This window comes from Hypanus sabinus, chromosome 17 (assembly GCF_030144855.1).
Source record: "Hypanus sabinus isolate sHypSab1 chromosome 17, sHypSab1.hap1, whole genome shotgun sequence".
Classification (NCBI taxonomy): Eukaryota; Metazoa; Chordata; class Chondrichthyes; order Myliobatiformes; family Dasyatidae; genus Hypanus; species Hypanus sabinus.
The window spans coordinates 8009792-8027068 of record NC_082722.1 but is presented as its reverse complement, the minus strand read 5'-3'; the positions used below and the strand labels follow the sequence as shown (position 1 = coordinate 8027068).

Here is a 17277-nt window from a genome sequence, read left to right as displayed (position 1 = left end):
CACACGTGGAATTTAATAAATTTCAAATTTCTTTGTTTAGTCTTTGTTTATGTGTAGTTTTTCATAAATTCTGTTATATTTCTTATTTCCCTGTAAATGCAGCAAGAAGACAAAGCTATATATGGTGACATATACATAACTTTGATAATAAATTTTACTTTGCTTGCATTTTGCATGGATTAGCCAATGTGAGGGTTTAAATCTGTAATGTCTGGGAAAAGTGTCTTGGTGGAAAGCACATATGTGAAATAAGTTGGATCACCTTGGTCCTGTTTCTTGTATAAGTTATTCACATAAATTATTGCTCATTTTGCTTGGTTTAATTAGCTAAAATAATGCTATTCTGATTTCAATGTTGTCTCCAAACATTGTCTCAAATTCGTAATTGGATGCATTAATCTACCAATGTACAAGCTACATTTATTAGTTAATCAGCGGCCTGTTCAGCACCTGCTTGATGCAGGGAATTTTGTTTTTATTATGTTTGCCTGGGTGTTCAATATTATTGAAACGTTGGTTAGTGCTTAAGCCACCTCTCATATTGGTGCAGTTTGGGTCTGCAAACATATAGTCTTGAACTTGCATTAGACTTGCAGTCACGGTTTTTGTTACGTGTTTCACAGGGGCACAGTGCTGTACAAGTTGTGGTTAAACTGCTTCTGTTGCTCTTCTCACAGATGATTTGATTCAGCTGACTGCAATGACATGGATGAGGGAGTTCATTCAGTTAGCTGGCCGTGTGATGCTGCCCTATTCTTCAGGAATTCTGACTGCCGTACTGCCTTGCCTCTCCTATGATGACAGGAAAAAGAGTATCCTTTGAACTGCAAACATTATCTGACACAAATTTTGACTGCTGTGAGTTTGGTGTAAAGGAACATGTCAGCTTGTTTTTGCACAGTCTTTGTTGGGAGTTTAACAAGTGAAATTTAATCCTTTATTTATTCTTTTTGATCTGCTCTTCAGTTGCATACTGAAATTTGATCCATTTCTCCCAAAGAAGTTGCCTAGTTTTAGAGCACCAATAATTGTGTATGTTGTCCAGGAAACCCTTCCTTTACTCTTTACTAGACTCAAATTTGCTTCCTAGTTGAAGTGTTAAAGAATTAGTACCATTTGCTCAGTTATACTTCCCTCACTCCCAGGTTCTGAGGCTAACTAATTCAGTCAATGACTATTTTCATTTAGACTCCTTTTATACAGTATTTCTTGAGTAATTTCAGATAATTATTCAACCATTTCTTTCTATGTGCTGCTGCTCTCCAGCCTGAACCATGGCAGATTTTCATTTTTCTCTCCCTCTTGCTATGTACAACTCCATCCCGATCCTGCTCTGCATCTTTCAGTCTTGGAACGAAATGACATGGAAACACCCAGCTTTCACCCAACTTGTCCATGATGACAAAAAAATCTGTCTGAGCCTGTCTCATTTGCTGTCTCATTTGGCCCATATCTCTCTTAACTCTTTCCTTTTCATGCCCCAGTGCCTTCTTCACCACTCTGTCTACCTATCTTGCTACTTTTGGGGAACTATATACCTTACCTCTAGATGTCACAGTTCTATAATGCTTTCTCGGGCCACTACCATTTACTGAATAACTCCTGCCTTGATTTAACTTGTAAAAATGCAGCACCTTGCACTTTTCTGAGTTAAATTTCCTTTAAATTTGGGGCTTTTTTTGCCCCAGATCCCAATTCATTTAGCAATTCAATTGCTTTTCAGATGTTCCTTTTTGATGAAAGGTTGTTGAACTGAAATATTCCAGTTAACCTTGAACATAGCTCAAGAACAGGCCTAATTAAATTAGAAATTTAAAACCTAACTAAATTAGTCCCTTCTGCCTACAAATTATCCAAATATCTCCATTTTCTGCACTTTGATAAATGCATCTATTGTATCTGCTTCCACCACTGCCCCAGCAGTGCATTCCAGGCATCCATCATTCTCTATTAAACAACAACTTGCCCTGCACCTCCTCCCCCCACCTTAAATGCATACCCACTAGTATTAGACCAAAGGAAAATGATACAAGTTGTCTATCCATGCCCCTCATAATCTTATAAACCTACTTAAGTTTGGTTCTCAGCCTCTGCTGTAGAGAAAACAACCCAAACTTGTCCATCCTCGTAGCATATGCCCTCTCTATCAAGGCAGCGTCCAGGTTAACCACTTCTGCACCCTCTTCAAAGCCTCTACACCCATCCAAAAATGGTAGACCAGAATTGAATGCAGTTCTGCAGATGCAACCTAAACAGACTTATAACGTTCTCACTCTTGAGCTCAATGCCTTGACCAGTAAAGGCAAGCATGCCATACACCTTCCCTATCAACCTGTGCAGTCACTTCCAGGGAGTTGGACCCATGATCCCCCTGTACATCAAATTGTGTCATCAATAGCGTACTGTTCCTTTACATTGATTTGCCAAAGTGCATCACCTCACACTTAGCTGGATTAAGCTCTATCTGCCATTTCTCTGCCCAGATCTGCAACTAATCTGTGTTCTTTTGTGATCTTCTACACAATCCACAGCACCACCTATGTTGTATCTTCTGGGAACTTACTAACCCACTCAACCATATTTTCAGCGAAGTTATCACAAACAGCAGAGGTCCTGGAATGGAAAACCATTAGTAATGGACCTCTGGCCAGAATGTTCCATTGACCAGTAGCCTCTGTTGTCTATGGGCAAGCCAATTCCAAATCCAAACAGCCAAGTCATCATGGATCCTCTTGGATGAGCCTGCCACGAAGAACATTGTCAACTGCCATACTATAATTTATGTAGAAAACATCTGCAGCTCTACCTTCCTCAATCTCTTTTACATAATCTCAAAAAGAAAACCTCAGTCGAGTTCTTAAAGCTGAAGGTTGTGTGAACGTTCATTATGATTATCCAAATGCTCATATGGAGATAACATGAAGACCTTGGTCAGGACCTCAGCAGTCTCAAATAGTTGTTCTTCACTATAGATGCTACCTGACCTGATTAAGATTTTGCTTCAAATTTCCTCATCTGGACAATTTGGTCCTGGAGACTTTTAAAATTTTCCTTCAAACCCTTAGGCCTTGCAGGAAGTATATAACACATGAGTTGGAAGAGAGTAAAACTATACAGGAGTTGCAGAGGAACCCTGAATGCTGACGTGTCACCCGGTTGGTTGTAGTTGTTGGAACCAACCATTGCAGTTCCCAGATGTCAGACAGGTTTCTCAAAACAATGTTCAGAGTCCAGCTGTTTGATTAATTATCTTTTCTATTTTTTGAGTGAGCTGGCTGCACACAGACCAGATTAGGTAGGAACTAAAGGTCAATTTCATTAGATGGTTGCATTTCTGATCCTCATTATTGATGCAGCCAGCCTTCTCTGGCTACTGTGATGGGATTTGAATCTGTGGCTGCAACTCATCAGTCCAAGCCTCTGAATTGCTAGTGCCATTACCTCCTCCCTACCCCACGGGCACCTGAACTGTCCTCCATATGATTTCAGCCTTAATTTCTCGTCCTACTTAACCAGAGAGTTGCGCGGCACAAAAGCAGTCCCTTCTGCCCATCACGGCTATTGAATGATATTGTTGTTTCTGTTCCTTGACCCAGAGACTAGGTATCAAAGAGGTGGCAAATGTGTGTAACCAGACTCTGATGAAGCTGATCCTACCTGAGGATGATTGTGACAATATCCGTCAGGTGTCACAGCCGCCACAGGATGGCAACACTGATGCAGACTCGAGCTGCAAGAACTCCTCCGACGGTAAGCAACACTGCTTTGATTTGTTCAGCTGGGCTGTGATTTGAAACGTACTTAACAGTAATTCCAACCTCTGCCCCTACCAGCTGATTTTCTGTCCGGCAGACTGTTCTGAGCTGAGCTGCCTGCCCTCCATTGGATTCAGTATTCCAGAACATTGAACACTATAGCAGAGTACAGATCCTTCAGCAGCAATGTTGTGCTGAACTCTAACGTTAATCTAACTTTTCCCTCCTATGTAGCCTTCCACCCACGTTTCTTAAATGTGTCTGCCTCTACCAACACCCACGGCAGCTCACTCCATGCATCCACCACTCTCTCTATAAAAAAAGAGCTTACCTCTGACATTCTCCTTTACTTTTCCTCCAAACACTTTAAAATGAAGCCTCCTCATATTACCCATTTCCACCCTGGGAAGAACTCTCTGGCTATCCATGTGATCTATGCTTCTTATCATCCTGTACCTCCCATTCCCTAACCCTAAATGTCTATGGTTTTTTTCTCCGTTTGCAATGGACCTGTCTGTTATTTCATCCTCCTTCGGATCCATGCGTGCAATCGCCGTATCTTTGACTTTATCACGTCCTGCAAGGATTTCAAGATCTTCCATATGCAGACCCCAGAGCATGGACTTCTTATCACGGCCCCGGCCGTCGATCTCGGCTGCCCCAGCATCCCAGAGCATATTGAAAACCCGGACTCCAGCACCATCAACGCGGGTTCCAATGGCCATGGATTGGCCCCGGCGGCCGATCTCGGCTGCCCCAGCATCCCAGAGCATATTGAAAACCCGGACTCCAGCACCATCAACGCGGGTTCCAATGGCCATGGATTGGCCCCGGCAGCTGATCTCGGCTGCCCCAGCATCCCAGAGCATATTGAAAACCCGGACTCCAGCACCATCAACGCGGGTTCCAATGGCCATGGACAGCTTCAAAGCTATTGCGCAACCACCAACTGCAACTCCAGCCTTGAACTCCAGGCCGGGTCTTCACATGCTGCGATTGTGTCTCCCGTCTCCCCTTCCTCCACCACCACTCTGCAATCCCCTCTCCCTCAGATCCCATCATCAGCTCCTGGGCCCTCAGAGGCTCCATCTTCCTCTCACCCTGACCCTTCCCTCTCCACTGACACCACCAGCCTCCCTCCCCCCTCTGATCCCATCTCTCATCCGTGCCAGGTCTTTACTATTCCCTCCAACCTTCAACTCTCTGAGGCAGAGCGCTCTGTCCTCAGTAAGGGCCTCACCTTTGCCTACACCTCAGCGAGTTCCGCGTATGCCATGATGCTGAACTCCTCTTCCACCACCTCCGTCTCCAAGCTTACTTCTTTGACAAGGACTCTCCCACCCCCACCGATGACCCCTTCTCCCGTCTTCAACCCTCCTCCTCTTCATGGACACCCCGCTCTGGATCTCCTTATTGCGAATTGCCGACGGGACATCAACCATCTCAACTTCACCACACCGTGTTCCAATTCCAACCTCACTCCTTCCAAACGCTCTGCTCTCCACTCCCTCCGCACCAATCCCAACCTCACTATAAAACCTGTGGATAAGGGGGGGAGTTGTTGTTGTTTGGTGTACTGACCTCTACCTGGCCAAGGCACGGCGACAGCTCTCTGATACCTTCTCTTATTTACCCCTTGATCATGACCCCACTAAGGAGCACCAGGCCACTGTCTCCTATACCATCACCAACCTTATCAGCTCTGGGGATCTCTCATCCACTGCGACCAACCTCATAGTTCCCACACCCCGCACTTCCCGTTTCTACCTCCTACCCAAGATCCACAAACTTGCCTGTCTAGGTAGACCCATTGTCTCATCTTGCTCCTGCCCCACTGAACTCATTTCTGCATACCTTGACACTGTTTTATCTTCCCTTGTTCAATCCCTTCCCACCTATGTTTGTGACACTTCTCACGCTTTGAATTTTTTCAATGATTTTTAGTTCCCTGGCCCCCACTGCCTTATTTTCACCATGGACGTCCAGTCCCTATATGCCTCCATCCCCCACCCGGATGGTCTCAAAGCTCTTCACTTCTTTTTGGATTCCAGACCTAACCAATTCCCCTCTACCACCACTATCCTCCGTCTAGCGGAATTACAAACCCTATTTCCAGAAAAGTTGGGATATTTTCCAAAATGCAATAAAAACAAAAAATCTGTGATATGTTAATTCACGTGAACCCTTATTTAACTGACAAAAGTACAAAGAAAAGATTTTCAATAGTTTTACTGACCAACTTAATTGTATTTTGTAAATGTACACAAATTTAGAATCTGATGACTGCAACACACTCAACAAAAGTTGGGAGAGAGTTAAAATAAGATTGAAAAGTGCACAGAATATTCAAGTAACACTGGTTTGGAAGACTCCACATTAAGCAGGCTAATTGGTAGCAGGTGAGGTATCATGACTGGGTATAAAAGTAGCGTCCATCAAAGGCTCAGTCTTTGCAAGCAAGGATGGGTCGAGGCTCACCCCTTTGTGCCAAAATTCGTGAGAGAATTGTTAGTCAGTTCAAAAGGAACATTTCCCAATGCAAGATTGCAGAGAATTTAGGTCTTTCAACATCTACAGTACATAATATTGTGAAAAGATTCAGAGAATTCAGAGACATCTCAATGCGTAAAGGACAAGGTCGGAAACCACTGTTGAATGTGCATGATCTTCGAACCCTCAGGCGGCACTGCCTAAGAAACTGTCATGCTACTGTGACAATTATAGCCACCTGGGCTCAGGAGTACTTCGGAAAACCATTGTCACTTAACACAGTCCGTCGCTGCGTCCAGAAATGCAACTTGAAACTATTACGCAAGGAGGAAGCCATACATCAACTCTATGCAGAAACGCCGGCGAGTTCTCTGGGCCCAAGCTCATCTCAGATGGACTGAAAGACTGTGGAACCGTGTGCTGTGGTCAGATGAGTCCACATTTCAGCTAGTTTTTGGAAAAAGCGGGCGTCGAGTTCTCCATGCCAAAGATGAAAACGACCATCCTGATTGTTATCAGTGAAAGGTGCAAAAGCCAGCATCTGTGATGGTACGGGGGTGCATCAGTGCCCACGGCATGAGTGAGTTGCATGTACGTGAAGGTACCATTGACTCTGAGGCTTATATTAGGATTTTAGAGAGACATATGTTGCCAACAAGGTGGCGTCTCTTCCCGGGACGTCCATGCTTATTTCAGCAGGACAATGCCAGACCACATTCTGCACGGGCTACAGCAGCGTGGCTTTGTAGACACAGAGTGTGTGTGCTTGACTGGCCTGCTGCCAGTCCAGATCTATCTCCTATTGAAAATGTATGGCGCATCATGAAGAGGGGAATCAGACAACGGAGACCACGGACTGTTGTGCAGCTGAAAGTCTTATATCAAGCAAGAATGGACAAAATTTCCAATTGCAAATCTACTACAATTAGTATCCTCAGTTCCAAAATGATTAAAAAATGTTATTAAAAGGAAAGGTGATATAACACAATGGTAAACATGCCTCTGTCCCAACTTTTGTTGAGTGTGTTGCAGCCATCAAATTCTAAATTTGTGTATATTTACAAAATACAATTAAGTTGGTCATTAAAACTATCGAAAATCTTTTCTTTGTACTTTTGTCAGTTAAATAAAGGTTCACGTGAATTAACATATCACAGATTTTTGTTTTTATTGCATTTTGGAAAATATCCCAACTTTTCTGGAAATGGGGTTTGCAGTTCTTACTCTCAATAATTTCTCCTTTGGCTCCTCCCACTTCCTCCAAACCAAAGGTGTAGCCATGGGCACCCGTATGGGTCCCAGTTATGCCTGCCTTTTTGGTGGTTTTGTGGAACAGTCCATGTTCCAAGCCTATACGGGTATCCGTCCCCCTCTTTTCCTTCGCTACATCGACGACTGCATTGGTGCTGCCTCCTGCACGCATGCTGAGCTCGTCGACTTCATTAACTTTGCCTCCAACTTTCACCCTGCCCTCAAATTTACCTGGTCCATTTCTGACACCTCCCTCCCCTTTCTTGATCTTTTTGTCTCCATCTCTGGAGACGGCTTATCTACTGATATCTACGAGAGGACATGATTTGAGAGTTAGGGGGCAGAAGTTTAAGGGAAACACGAGGGGGTATTTCTTTACTCAGAGAGTGATAGCTGTGTGGAATGAGCTTCCTGTAGAAGTAGTAGAGGCCAGTTCAGTTGTGTCATTTAAGGTAAAATTGGATAGGTATATGGACAGGAAAGGAGTGGAGGGTTATGGGCTGAGTGCGGGTAGGTGGGACTAGGTGAGATTAAGAGTTCGGCACGGACTAGGAGGGCCGAGATGGCCTGTTTCTGTGCTGTGATTGTTATATGGTTATAAGCCTACCGACTCTCACAGCTACCTGGACTATTCCTCTTCCCACCGTCGCTTGCAAAAATGCCATCCCCTTCTCACAATTCCTCCGTCTCCGCTGCATCTGCTCTCAGGATGAGGCTTTTCATTCCAGGACGAAGGAGATGTCTTCCTTTTTTAAACAAAGGGGCTTCCCTTCTTCCACCATCAACTCTGATCTCAAACGCATCTCTCCCATTTCCCGCACATCTGCCCTCACCCCATCTGCCCACCACCCCACTTGGGATAGGGTTCCCCTTGTCCTTACCAAACACATCTTTCCCTCCCCCCCTTCTGCTTTCCACAGGGATCACTCCCTATGCAACTCCCTTGTCCATTTGTTCCCTTCCCACAGATCTCCCTCCCGGCACTTATCCTTGTAAGCAGAACAAGTGCTACGCCTGCCCTTACACTTCCTCCCTCACCACCATTCAGGGCCCCAGACAGTCCTTCCAGGTGAGGTAACTCTTCACCTGTGAGTCAGCTGGTGTGGTATACTGCGTCCAGTGCTCCCGGTGTGGCCTTTTATATATTGGTGAGACCCGACACAGACTGGGAGACCATTTCGCTGAACACCTACGCTCTGTCTGCCAGAGAAAGCAGGATCTCCCCAGTGGCCACACATTTTAATTCCACGTCCCATTCCCATTCTGATATGTCTATCCATGGCCTCCTCTACTGTCAAGATGAAGCCACACTCAGGTTGGAGGAACAACACCTTATAAACCGGCTGGGTAGCCTCCAACCTGATGGCATGAACATTGACTTCTCTAACTTCCGTTAATGCCCCTCCTCCCATTCTTACCCCATCCCTGACACATTTAGTTTTTTTTTCTCTCTGCCCATCATTCTGCATGTTCTCCATCTCCCTCTGGTGCTCCCTTCCCTCTTTCTTCCTCCCTAGGCCTCCCGTCCCATGATCCTTTCCCTTCTCCAGCTCTGTATCCCTTTTGCCAATCACCTTTCCAGCTCTTAGCTTTATCTCACCCCCTTTGGTCTTCTCCTATCATTTCGCATTTCCCCCTCCTACTTTCAAATGTCTCACTATCTTTCTTTTCAGTTAGTCCTGACGAAGGGTCTCGGCCTGAAACATCGACAGTGCTTCTCCTATAGATGCTGCCTGGCCTGTTGTGTTCCAGCAGCATTTTGTTTGTGTTGCGTGAATTTCCAGCATCTGCAGATTTCCTCGTGTATGTCTATGGTTCTATTAAGTCACCAATCATCCTCTTTCACTCCAAAGAGAAAAGCTTCTAGCATTTGAAATGTTTCAAGCCCCCATTCCCAAACCCAAGGCACTCAAACTGGTTTTTTTCAGTGGAGCAGCAAGATGTAAATATGCTCAACACCACATCATACCATGCTTACCACAATAGCCTTCTTTGGTTCAAATGCAGCAGGTAAGAAAGGCAAATTAGGCTTTCAAAATCCAACCCAACTAAATCTAATTCTGCTCTTGAGTCATTAAGAAACTTAATTTTCCTCATATTGCTGATTAACTTCAAGCCAAGGCATGCAAAGGTTCTGCCTAATTGCTGGTAATTGGGTTTAGTGTAGACATTTAGCAAGGGCATGGTTGTCCCAAGGGCCTTTTTTATCAGCTGTTTGTTTCCATAGCAACTTGAAGGACCTACTGCAGCAGTTTGGAGGAAAGTGTGGAATACAGTGGCAATTTGGAAATGACATTTAATTTCCCACCCTATATTAAAACCTTTGGGATCTAGTTTCAAATCAGCTATATACCTCTCATTTTATTCCATGTGTCGGCATTCTGAATTATGAGGAAATAATTCCCACAGCTTACTAAGTTCTACTGGATATGAGACACCAGAGGAATCAAAATAATAAAAAGCATGCAAGGGCAGCACTAAAATATTTAATATTGACAACATTAACAGGAGATTCCATAGGTGCAGGAAATCCAGAGTAACACTAACACACGCATAATGCTGGAGGAACTCAGCAGGTCAGACAACGACTATGGAGCGGAATAAAGAGTCAGAGTTTCTTTATTCATCTCCATGGATACTGCCTGACTTGCTGAGTTCCTCCAGCATTGTGTGCATGTGTGTTGGTTTTAATATTAGCAGGAGTGATTTTGTGCTGTAAAATAACCCAACTAAAGTAGAAAGCAGTTGGTCTTAACTCCCTTAATATGGATGCAGGACATGTTCTTCCAGATGATAGCTGATGCTAAGGGGATGCAGGTTGAGGATGCTTGTTTCTTAATGAGCAAGTGGTCTTAATAGTCCCAAACCAGTCTGGCAATCCATTTCCAGTAGTTCTATAGTGTGTTCTGTTTGTGACTAATGTTGTCTAATACACTTGACAGCCAGTTTGCTGTCCGAGCCTCTTGCTGTGGGAGAAATCCTGGACTGTGCAGGCTTTGCCAATTTGGCTGGGATTCAGCCTCCCACCAAAGTCTTTGATCTTGGAAGAAAGTGTAATCCATGGCTTAGCGATTGGCTGGTTCATACTCGGGTCTCACACTGACATGGTTTCATTCTCTGGTAGCAATCATCATCCTGCTGAGCCAATGGGGTGTGAATGCAAGAAGACCTCCCCGCACCGAGGTATGCCAGAGTTGAGCTGAGCCCCACCCTGGACCATGAGTTGTTAGTGAACAAGAATGGGAGCTGGTTCTTATTACCATCGGGTGGCCACACTGTCATCAATTTCACATCTGACTCGGAAGGTTGTACCTTCAAGAGATAGCTAATGTGTTGTTAGCTGTAAGTGTAGCTCATACCAGACATAAATTTCACTTGAAATAATCATAGAAATTTCAGAGAGAGGCCATTTAGTTCCCTCAGTCATCACCTTTTTCTTTGAGCCTGATACCCATTCCCGTTAATGTCACTCATTGCTTTAAGCTTGTACAGTGTGCTGAACGCCTGATCCTGTGCTGTACTCTATTGTTCTATGAACAGTAATTGTTTTGTGCTTTATTCGAAAACCATGACCTGATTAGGGAGAGCCAGCATGACTTTATGGGGAGCAAATCATGTCTTAGCAACTTGATTGAGCTTTTTGACGAGGTGATGAGAGTGATTGCTGAAGGTAGACTGTGAGTGCTGTCTGAATGGATTTTAGTAATATGTTTGAAAAGGTCTCTCATCCAGAAGAGTAGATGCATGGCGATTGGCTGTTTTGATTCAGAACTGCTTGCTGGTGGTGGGTTTAGATCTTTTGTATAATAAAATTATCTCTTCAATTTTATGTTTAAATTTAATCTATATGGATATGGGTAATTACACTTCATCTGTAATTTCAATAATCGATATAAATCTTACTGTATTCTTTTATGTAAGAAATTAATGAAAATATTGAAAAAGAAAGAGCTGCTTGCCCAGAGGACAGAGGGTAATGGTCCAAGGAACTTACTCGAGCTGGAGGTCTGTATTAAGTGGTGTTCCACAGGGATTTGTGCTGGGTGGGGTTAGTAGCTGTGCAAATGATAGGACGATTGGATAGCATAGAAGGCTGGCAAAAAATACAGCTGGATGGAGCAGCACGGTAGCGTAGTGGTTAGCACAAGGCTTTACGGTCCAGGTGACCCGGGTTGAACTCCCACCACTGTCTGTAAGCACGCGGGATTCCTCCGGTTTCCTCCCACAATCCACGACCGTACCAGTTAATAGGGACATTGTAAATTGTCCCATGATTAGGCTAGGATTAAATTGGGGGATTAGTGGGCAGCGCAGCTCTAAGGGCCTACTTCATATTGTATCTCAATTAATAAACAAACAATAAATAAATAAATATTGACCAGTTGCAGACATGGGTGGAGAAATGGCAGGTGGCATTTCATCCAGCCAAATGTGAAGTGTTGCACCTTGGTAGGTCAAATGCAAAGGAACAGTACACTGTAACAGTATTAATGAGCAGAGGGATCTTGGAGTCTAAGTTCATAGCTCCCTGACGGTGGCTACACGGGTTGATCGGGTGGGGATGTTTGCCTTTATTAGTTAGGGCATTGTGTTCAAAAGTCAAGATGTTGCAGCTTTTAAAAAACTAGTTAGGCTGCAACTGGAGTATTGCATACAGTTCTAGTTGCCTCATTATGGGAAGGATGTCAAGGATTTGGAGAGGGTGCTGCTGGATTAGAGGGCATGCTACAACTAGAGGCTGGACGAACCTGGGTTGTTTTCTCTAGAGTAGTAGAGGCTAGGGGGAGATCTGATGGAGGTTTATAAGATCATGATGGGCACAGAGAGTAGACAGAAAGTATATCTTTCCAGGTGCTGAAATGTCTGATACTAGAGGACATGCATTTAGGATAAGCTCAAAGGAGATGTGGGGGGCAAGTTTTTTCACACAGGGAGTGGTAGGTACCTGGAATGTGTTGCCCAGGGTGATGGTAGAGGCAGAAACATCAGGAACTTTTTAGAGGCATGTGAATGTGAGGGAAGTGGAAGGAAATGCATATTGTATAGGCAGAAGGTCTTAGTTTAGTTGGCCATTTGATTTTTCGTTTAATCAGTTCTGCACAACATTGTATGCTGAAGGGCCAGTTCCTGTGCTATGTTCTGATTGGTAAAGATTCCCTACTAGTTTTATTTGCTAAATTGAGAATTTCTTAAATTACTGAGAGATGCTGTCTCACCTTTCTAAACTATATTGTCACATAATCAATATTCCTGTGTCTGAATTTGCTTTTCTCTTTCTGTCTCTCCTGATCAGATCATTTCACTTTATATAATTTCTCTTTTGAAAAGAGGAATCCTTTTCTCACCACTTGCTTATTGTGTTCAAGAATAGCACTGCTGGACTGTACGCTGTACGCTGCCTTTTCCTTGTGTGTGACGGGGTGGCACATTTGTTTACTGTCTGGTCAGTTACAGTGGAAGCTGTACCTGGTACTGGGTCTCCCCCAACAACTGTGCAGTAGGGGCTGTGGATGCTCACTGCAATTGTTCCCTTCAGACATCGCAGCAGCAACCTTGCACTCAACGTCAGTAAAACCAAGCAATTGTTTGTGGATTTCAGGAAGGGGAAGCCGAGGGAACCTAGACTGGTCCTTACTGAGGGATCAGCGGTAGAAATGATGAGCTGTTTCAAGTTCCTGGGTGTCATCACCTCTGAAGGTCTATCCTCAGTCCAACCTATTAATGCATTTAGAAAGGAAGTACTTTAGGAAGGCTCTATTTCATTGGGAGATTTGGTATGTTGCCAAAGACTAGCAGATTACTGCAGGTGTACCATGGAGAGCAATTTGACCGACTGCATAGGGTCAGAAAAGGCCGCAGAGGGTTGTAAACTCTTCATCAAAGGCACCAGTCTTAACACCTTCTTCAAAAGCAATGCCTCAAAAAAGTGTTATCTGTCATTAAGGACCCCCAGCACCCAGGACACGCTATTTTCTTATTACAAACATCAGGGAGGAAGTACAGAGCCTGAACCAACACATTCAATGTTTTAGGAACAGCTTTTTCCATCAGATTTCTGAACTGAACACTACCTTGCTATTTTTGCTCTCAAAACAACAGGTTTCACAGCATATGTCCGTGATGATAAGTCTGAAAAAGTGGACAAGCACTGAGTATGAATGTTGGGTTGGGTGAGCTAACCTGGTATCACTGCAGGTAATGTCTTTACTGACTGATTAGGTGCTGACTGGGACTAATATGTGCCTGTAGTGTTTCTTTTCCACCTTGGATTCTTAACCTACTGTTACCTGTGAAATTACTTTCTTCTTGCGCACAGACAGAGGCCGTCCCTGGCTAACAAATGGATTCTTCTTGTAGAGATGTCTAAAAGTTGATTTTGTCCGTAGGTAGGAGAGAACTCAAAAAAATCTCCTGATGTGGTAATGCCCCTTCAGTGTTGGTGTGAGTGGCAGTAAAAGTACATCACACTGATAAATTAATGGTAAAATTCCATTTTTTCCAGAACACACTGTAATTTTACACTGCCGTCATAGAGAGCATCCTCACATCAGCCATCACTGGTTTGGTTCAGTGTCCTCTCACAACATATAAAAACTACAGGCAACTGTCAGGTCAGCAGAAAAGGTCATTGGCTGTAGTCTACCATCATTGCAGGACTTGTGTGTGTCTAGGACAAAGACATGGGCAGAAAAGAAATAATTAGCTAACCAGAAAACTACCTTTTCCAAAAGCTCCCTGCTGGAAGCACATAGAGCTAGTAAAGTGAAAACCATGTCATCTTAAAAGTTTCTTTCCCCAGGCAGTTAATCTGATCTACCATTTTAGTTAGCCTCCACCCCACACCCCCTGTCTATTACCCTCAGTCACTGCACTGCACTGCAAACCACGTTTAATAATGCAGTTCATATTATACATGCATGCTGGTATATACATATTTCTGTACACTTATCCTTTATCCAGATAGCTAACCTTATTTTTGTATAATTTATTCTTTATAATTGTTTGATATTTTTTGTTGCATATCGTACCAAAACACCGTAGCAAATTCCTAATGCATGTAAATGTAACTGGCGAATATCTTGATAAATAAGAGCAACTACTAAAAGTGGGGACACTCAGGAAACTAGTTCTGTTGTTCATAGGAATGAACTTATACACTTGCTTTGAATTTTTGAATGTAATACCATTGTAGACAATTAGGTATAGGGGTGTTCATAAATTAGGCATTTGTGTCCCAGAGAGAGCCTGTATGTAGTATTATATAGCAAGGTAGTTGGAAGAAGCAGTACCATGTCGATATTCGGAAGGATTGAAGTGTGTAAGGATGAAGCTTGTCTAAAATAATAGATTCTTTGGTCAGGAAAATGAGGTTGCAGTTTGGAAAAGGTGGAGGTATGAAGGGGGCTGCATTGTCAGCTGAATGAAGAGTTCCCTAGAGAAGGACAGCAGTGCAGGAAGTGGTGGCTGAACTGGAAGATGACTCTACAGCCTTGAGATGGCGGGGAGGACGAGCTGTGCTGATTCACGCTCAGAATGACTAAGTGTTCATTGTGTTCAATTAGCAGATATAAAGAAATTGGACAAGAAATCTGTCATTTCCTTTTACCTTTAATCTTGTTTCTTTGGTCACTTCCAGCTAGATCAGCCAGGCTAATTTTGCTGACCCAATCATTGAAGGGCAAAATGGAAAGCTACTTGGGAAAATATTGCCAAACGTGTTTATTGGTATACAAGAAAATACAGAGCAAATGGCAGCTAGTTTTGTTGGAGTTCTCCCGGTTTCCTGGCATCCCTTGCATGTAGAAATTGTGGATCCTTTCAAACTGAAGAGGTTTTACCTGAGATAATGAACACATCAAACGAGCTGGTATCTGCATCCAGCCTGCAGTTACCTGACAGTTTCTTCATCTCCTGACCCAATGTTCCTTCCCAATTTGCTTTCATGTTTATTTTGTTGCACTGCAGTGGTGTGATGTGTTTCTGTTTTGGAGGTGCCTTTTTAAGAATGTGAATATATATGATCTTGTCACTTTGAGTAATCAGCAACTGCAGGAAGTTGAAGTTTTCATCCAGCAGATGGCACCATAGACTCACTGTCAAAGCTTGAGCATCTTCCTCCATTTAGCACTGGATAATGACTTAAAACTGAGACCCATTGTCTCCAAGTGCAGTTTCTGTCTGATAGTAAGGATGTGTGGGAACTGCAGCTTTCAATTTGACGTTGGGTGGACACTACTGTTGTACCAAGCTGTCTGGCTTTGTCTTTCAGGGCTGTCCTGAAAGGACTTTGCCCACATAATAAGATTTTTCAGCTTGACCCAGATTCACCTGCTCACCAGATTAAAAGAGGTGATGAGGGGTGTCCATGTGATTGTGCAATGCTGCCGGAACTGATCTTACTTGTGCTTGAGGTGATCCACTCTCTGCCTGCCTGCAGGGTTAATGATATCCTGGGGAGCAGAGTGTGGCTTTGACTACTGATGGTCAGTTGGAAAGCACATGGACTCTTGGTGACATCAGACCCTCAGTATTGAGCTACCCAACAGTACTTAGAGACCAGGTTCAATTCCAATTTTTGCTTTACTCCCACCAATGTGCTGGCAATGGAGAGGGTACAGAAAGGAATGATTCAGGGGATGAAAGGGTTAATGTCTGAAGAGCGTTTGTTGGCTCTGGGCCTGTATTCACTGGAGTCTAAAAGAATGATGGGGAATCTTGTTGAAACCTATTGAATATTGAAAGGCCTACACAGAGTGGACTTAGAGAGGATGTTTTTGATGGGGGGAGTGAGTCTGTCAGAGGGCACAGCCTCAGAATATGTGGATGCCCTTTACAACAGAGATGAGGAGGAAGTTCTTTAATCAGAGGATACTGAATTTGAAATTCATTGCCACTGATGGCTGTGGAGGCCAAGTCATTGGGTCTATTTAAAGCAGAGGTTGATAGGTAATTGATTAGTGAAAGCATCAAATGTTACAGGGAGAAGTCAGAAGAATGAGGTTGAGAGAGATAATAAATCAGCTATAATTGAATGGTGGAGCAGACTCAATGGGCCAAATGGCCTAATTCTGCTCCTATGTTTATAGTCTTAAGCTGTCCCATCTGCAATCCCTCCCTGTTCTCTCTCCTTTTCTCAATGTAGGTATTGTGATTCCTGACAGCCAATTTAATGAAATGCCAACTAGGATGCATACAATCTAAAAACAAAGTATTGAACTGCAGATGAAAATCTGATGAACAGGCAGCAACTGTGGAGACAGAACCAGTTAATATTTTGAAGGAATAACCATTCAGTGATGGCGTAGGAGTGCAGGTGGTAGAGCATTGCCTTACAATGCCATGAGCTGGATTCAGTGCTGACCTTGTTTGCTATCTCTGTGGAACTTGTACATTCTCCCTGTGACCAAATGAGTTTCCCCTGAGTGCCCTGGTTTCCACCCCGCATCTTGAAATAGTGCAGTTGGTAGGTTTATTGGTCACTGTAAATGTCCCCTAGTGTATATGTTGGGGATGGATTGAAGAGAATGTGGGGAGAATTTGAAAAAAGAATATGTGTAAGATTACTGTAAAATGTTTGGTGAGAACTCAATGGGCTAAATGGCCTGGATCTGTGCTGTATTTCTCTCTATAATCGCCATAAATTCGAGAAAGGTTTGTTTTAAGTCGCAACAGAAGCGAGCAGAGACAGCGAATAGAATGGGTTGATGTCAGAGAATATCAAAGAGTCGACTACTTTAACTTGCTGAGAGTCTCTTAAATAAGTGACTGTAATCCATCTGAC

The 17277-nt window shown here is 43.6% G+C and overlaps 1 protein-coding gene across 2 annotated transcripts in view; it reads left to right on the top strand.

Annotated features, from left to right (window-relative positions):
• vac14 (vac14 homolog (S. cerevisiae)) overlaps nt 1-17277 on the top strand; it is a 496659-nt gene that overhangs the window by 82166 nt on the left and 397216 nt on the right. For both annotated transcript variants that reach the window (XM_059992522.1, XM_059992521.1), the window contains 2 exons: nt 678-812; nt 3604-3750. In XM_059992522.1, the coding sequence (XP_059848505.1) occupies nt 678-812; nt 3604-3750 (282 nt within the window). The remainder of the gene's footprint in view (nt 1-677; nt 813-3603; nt 3751-17277) is intronic.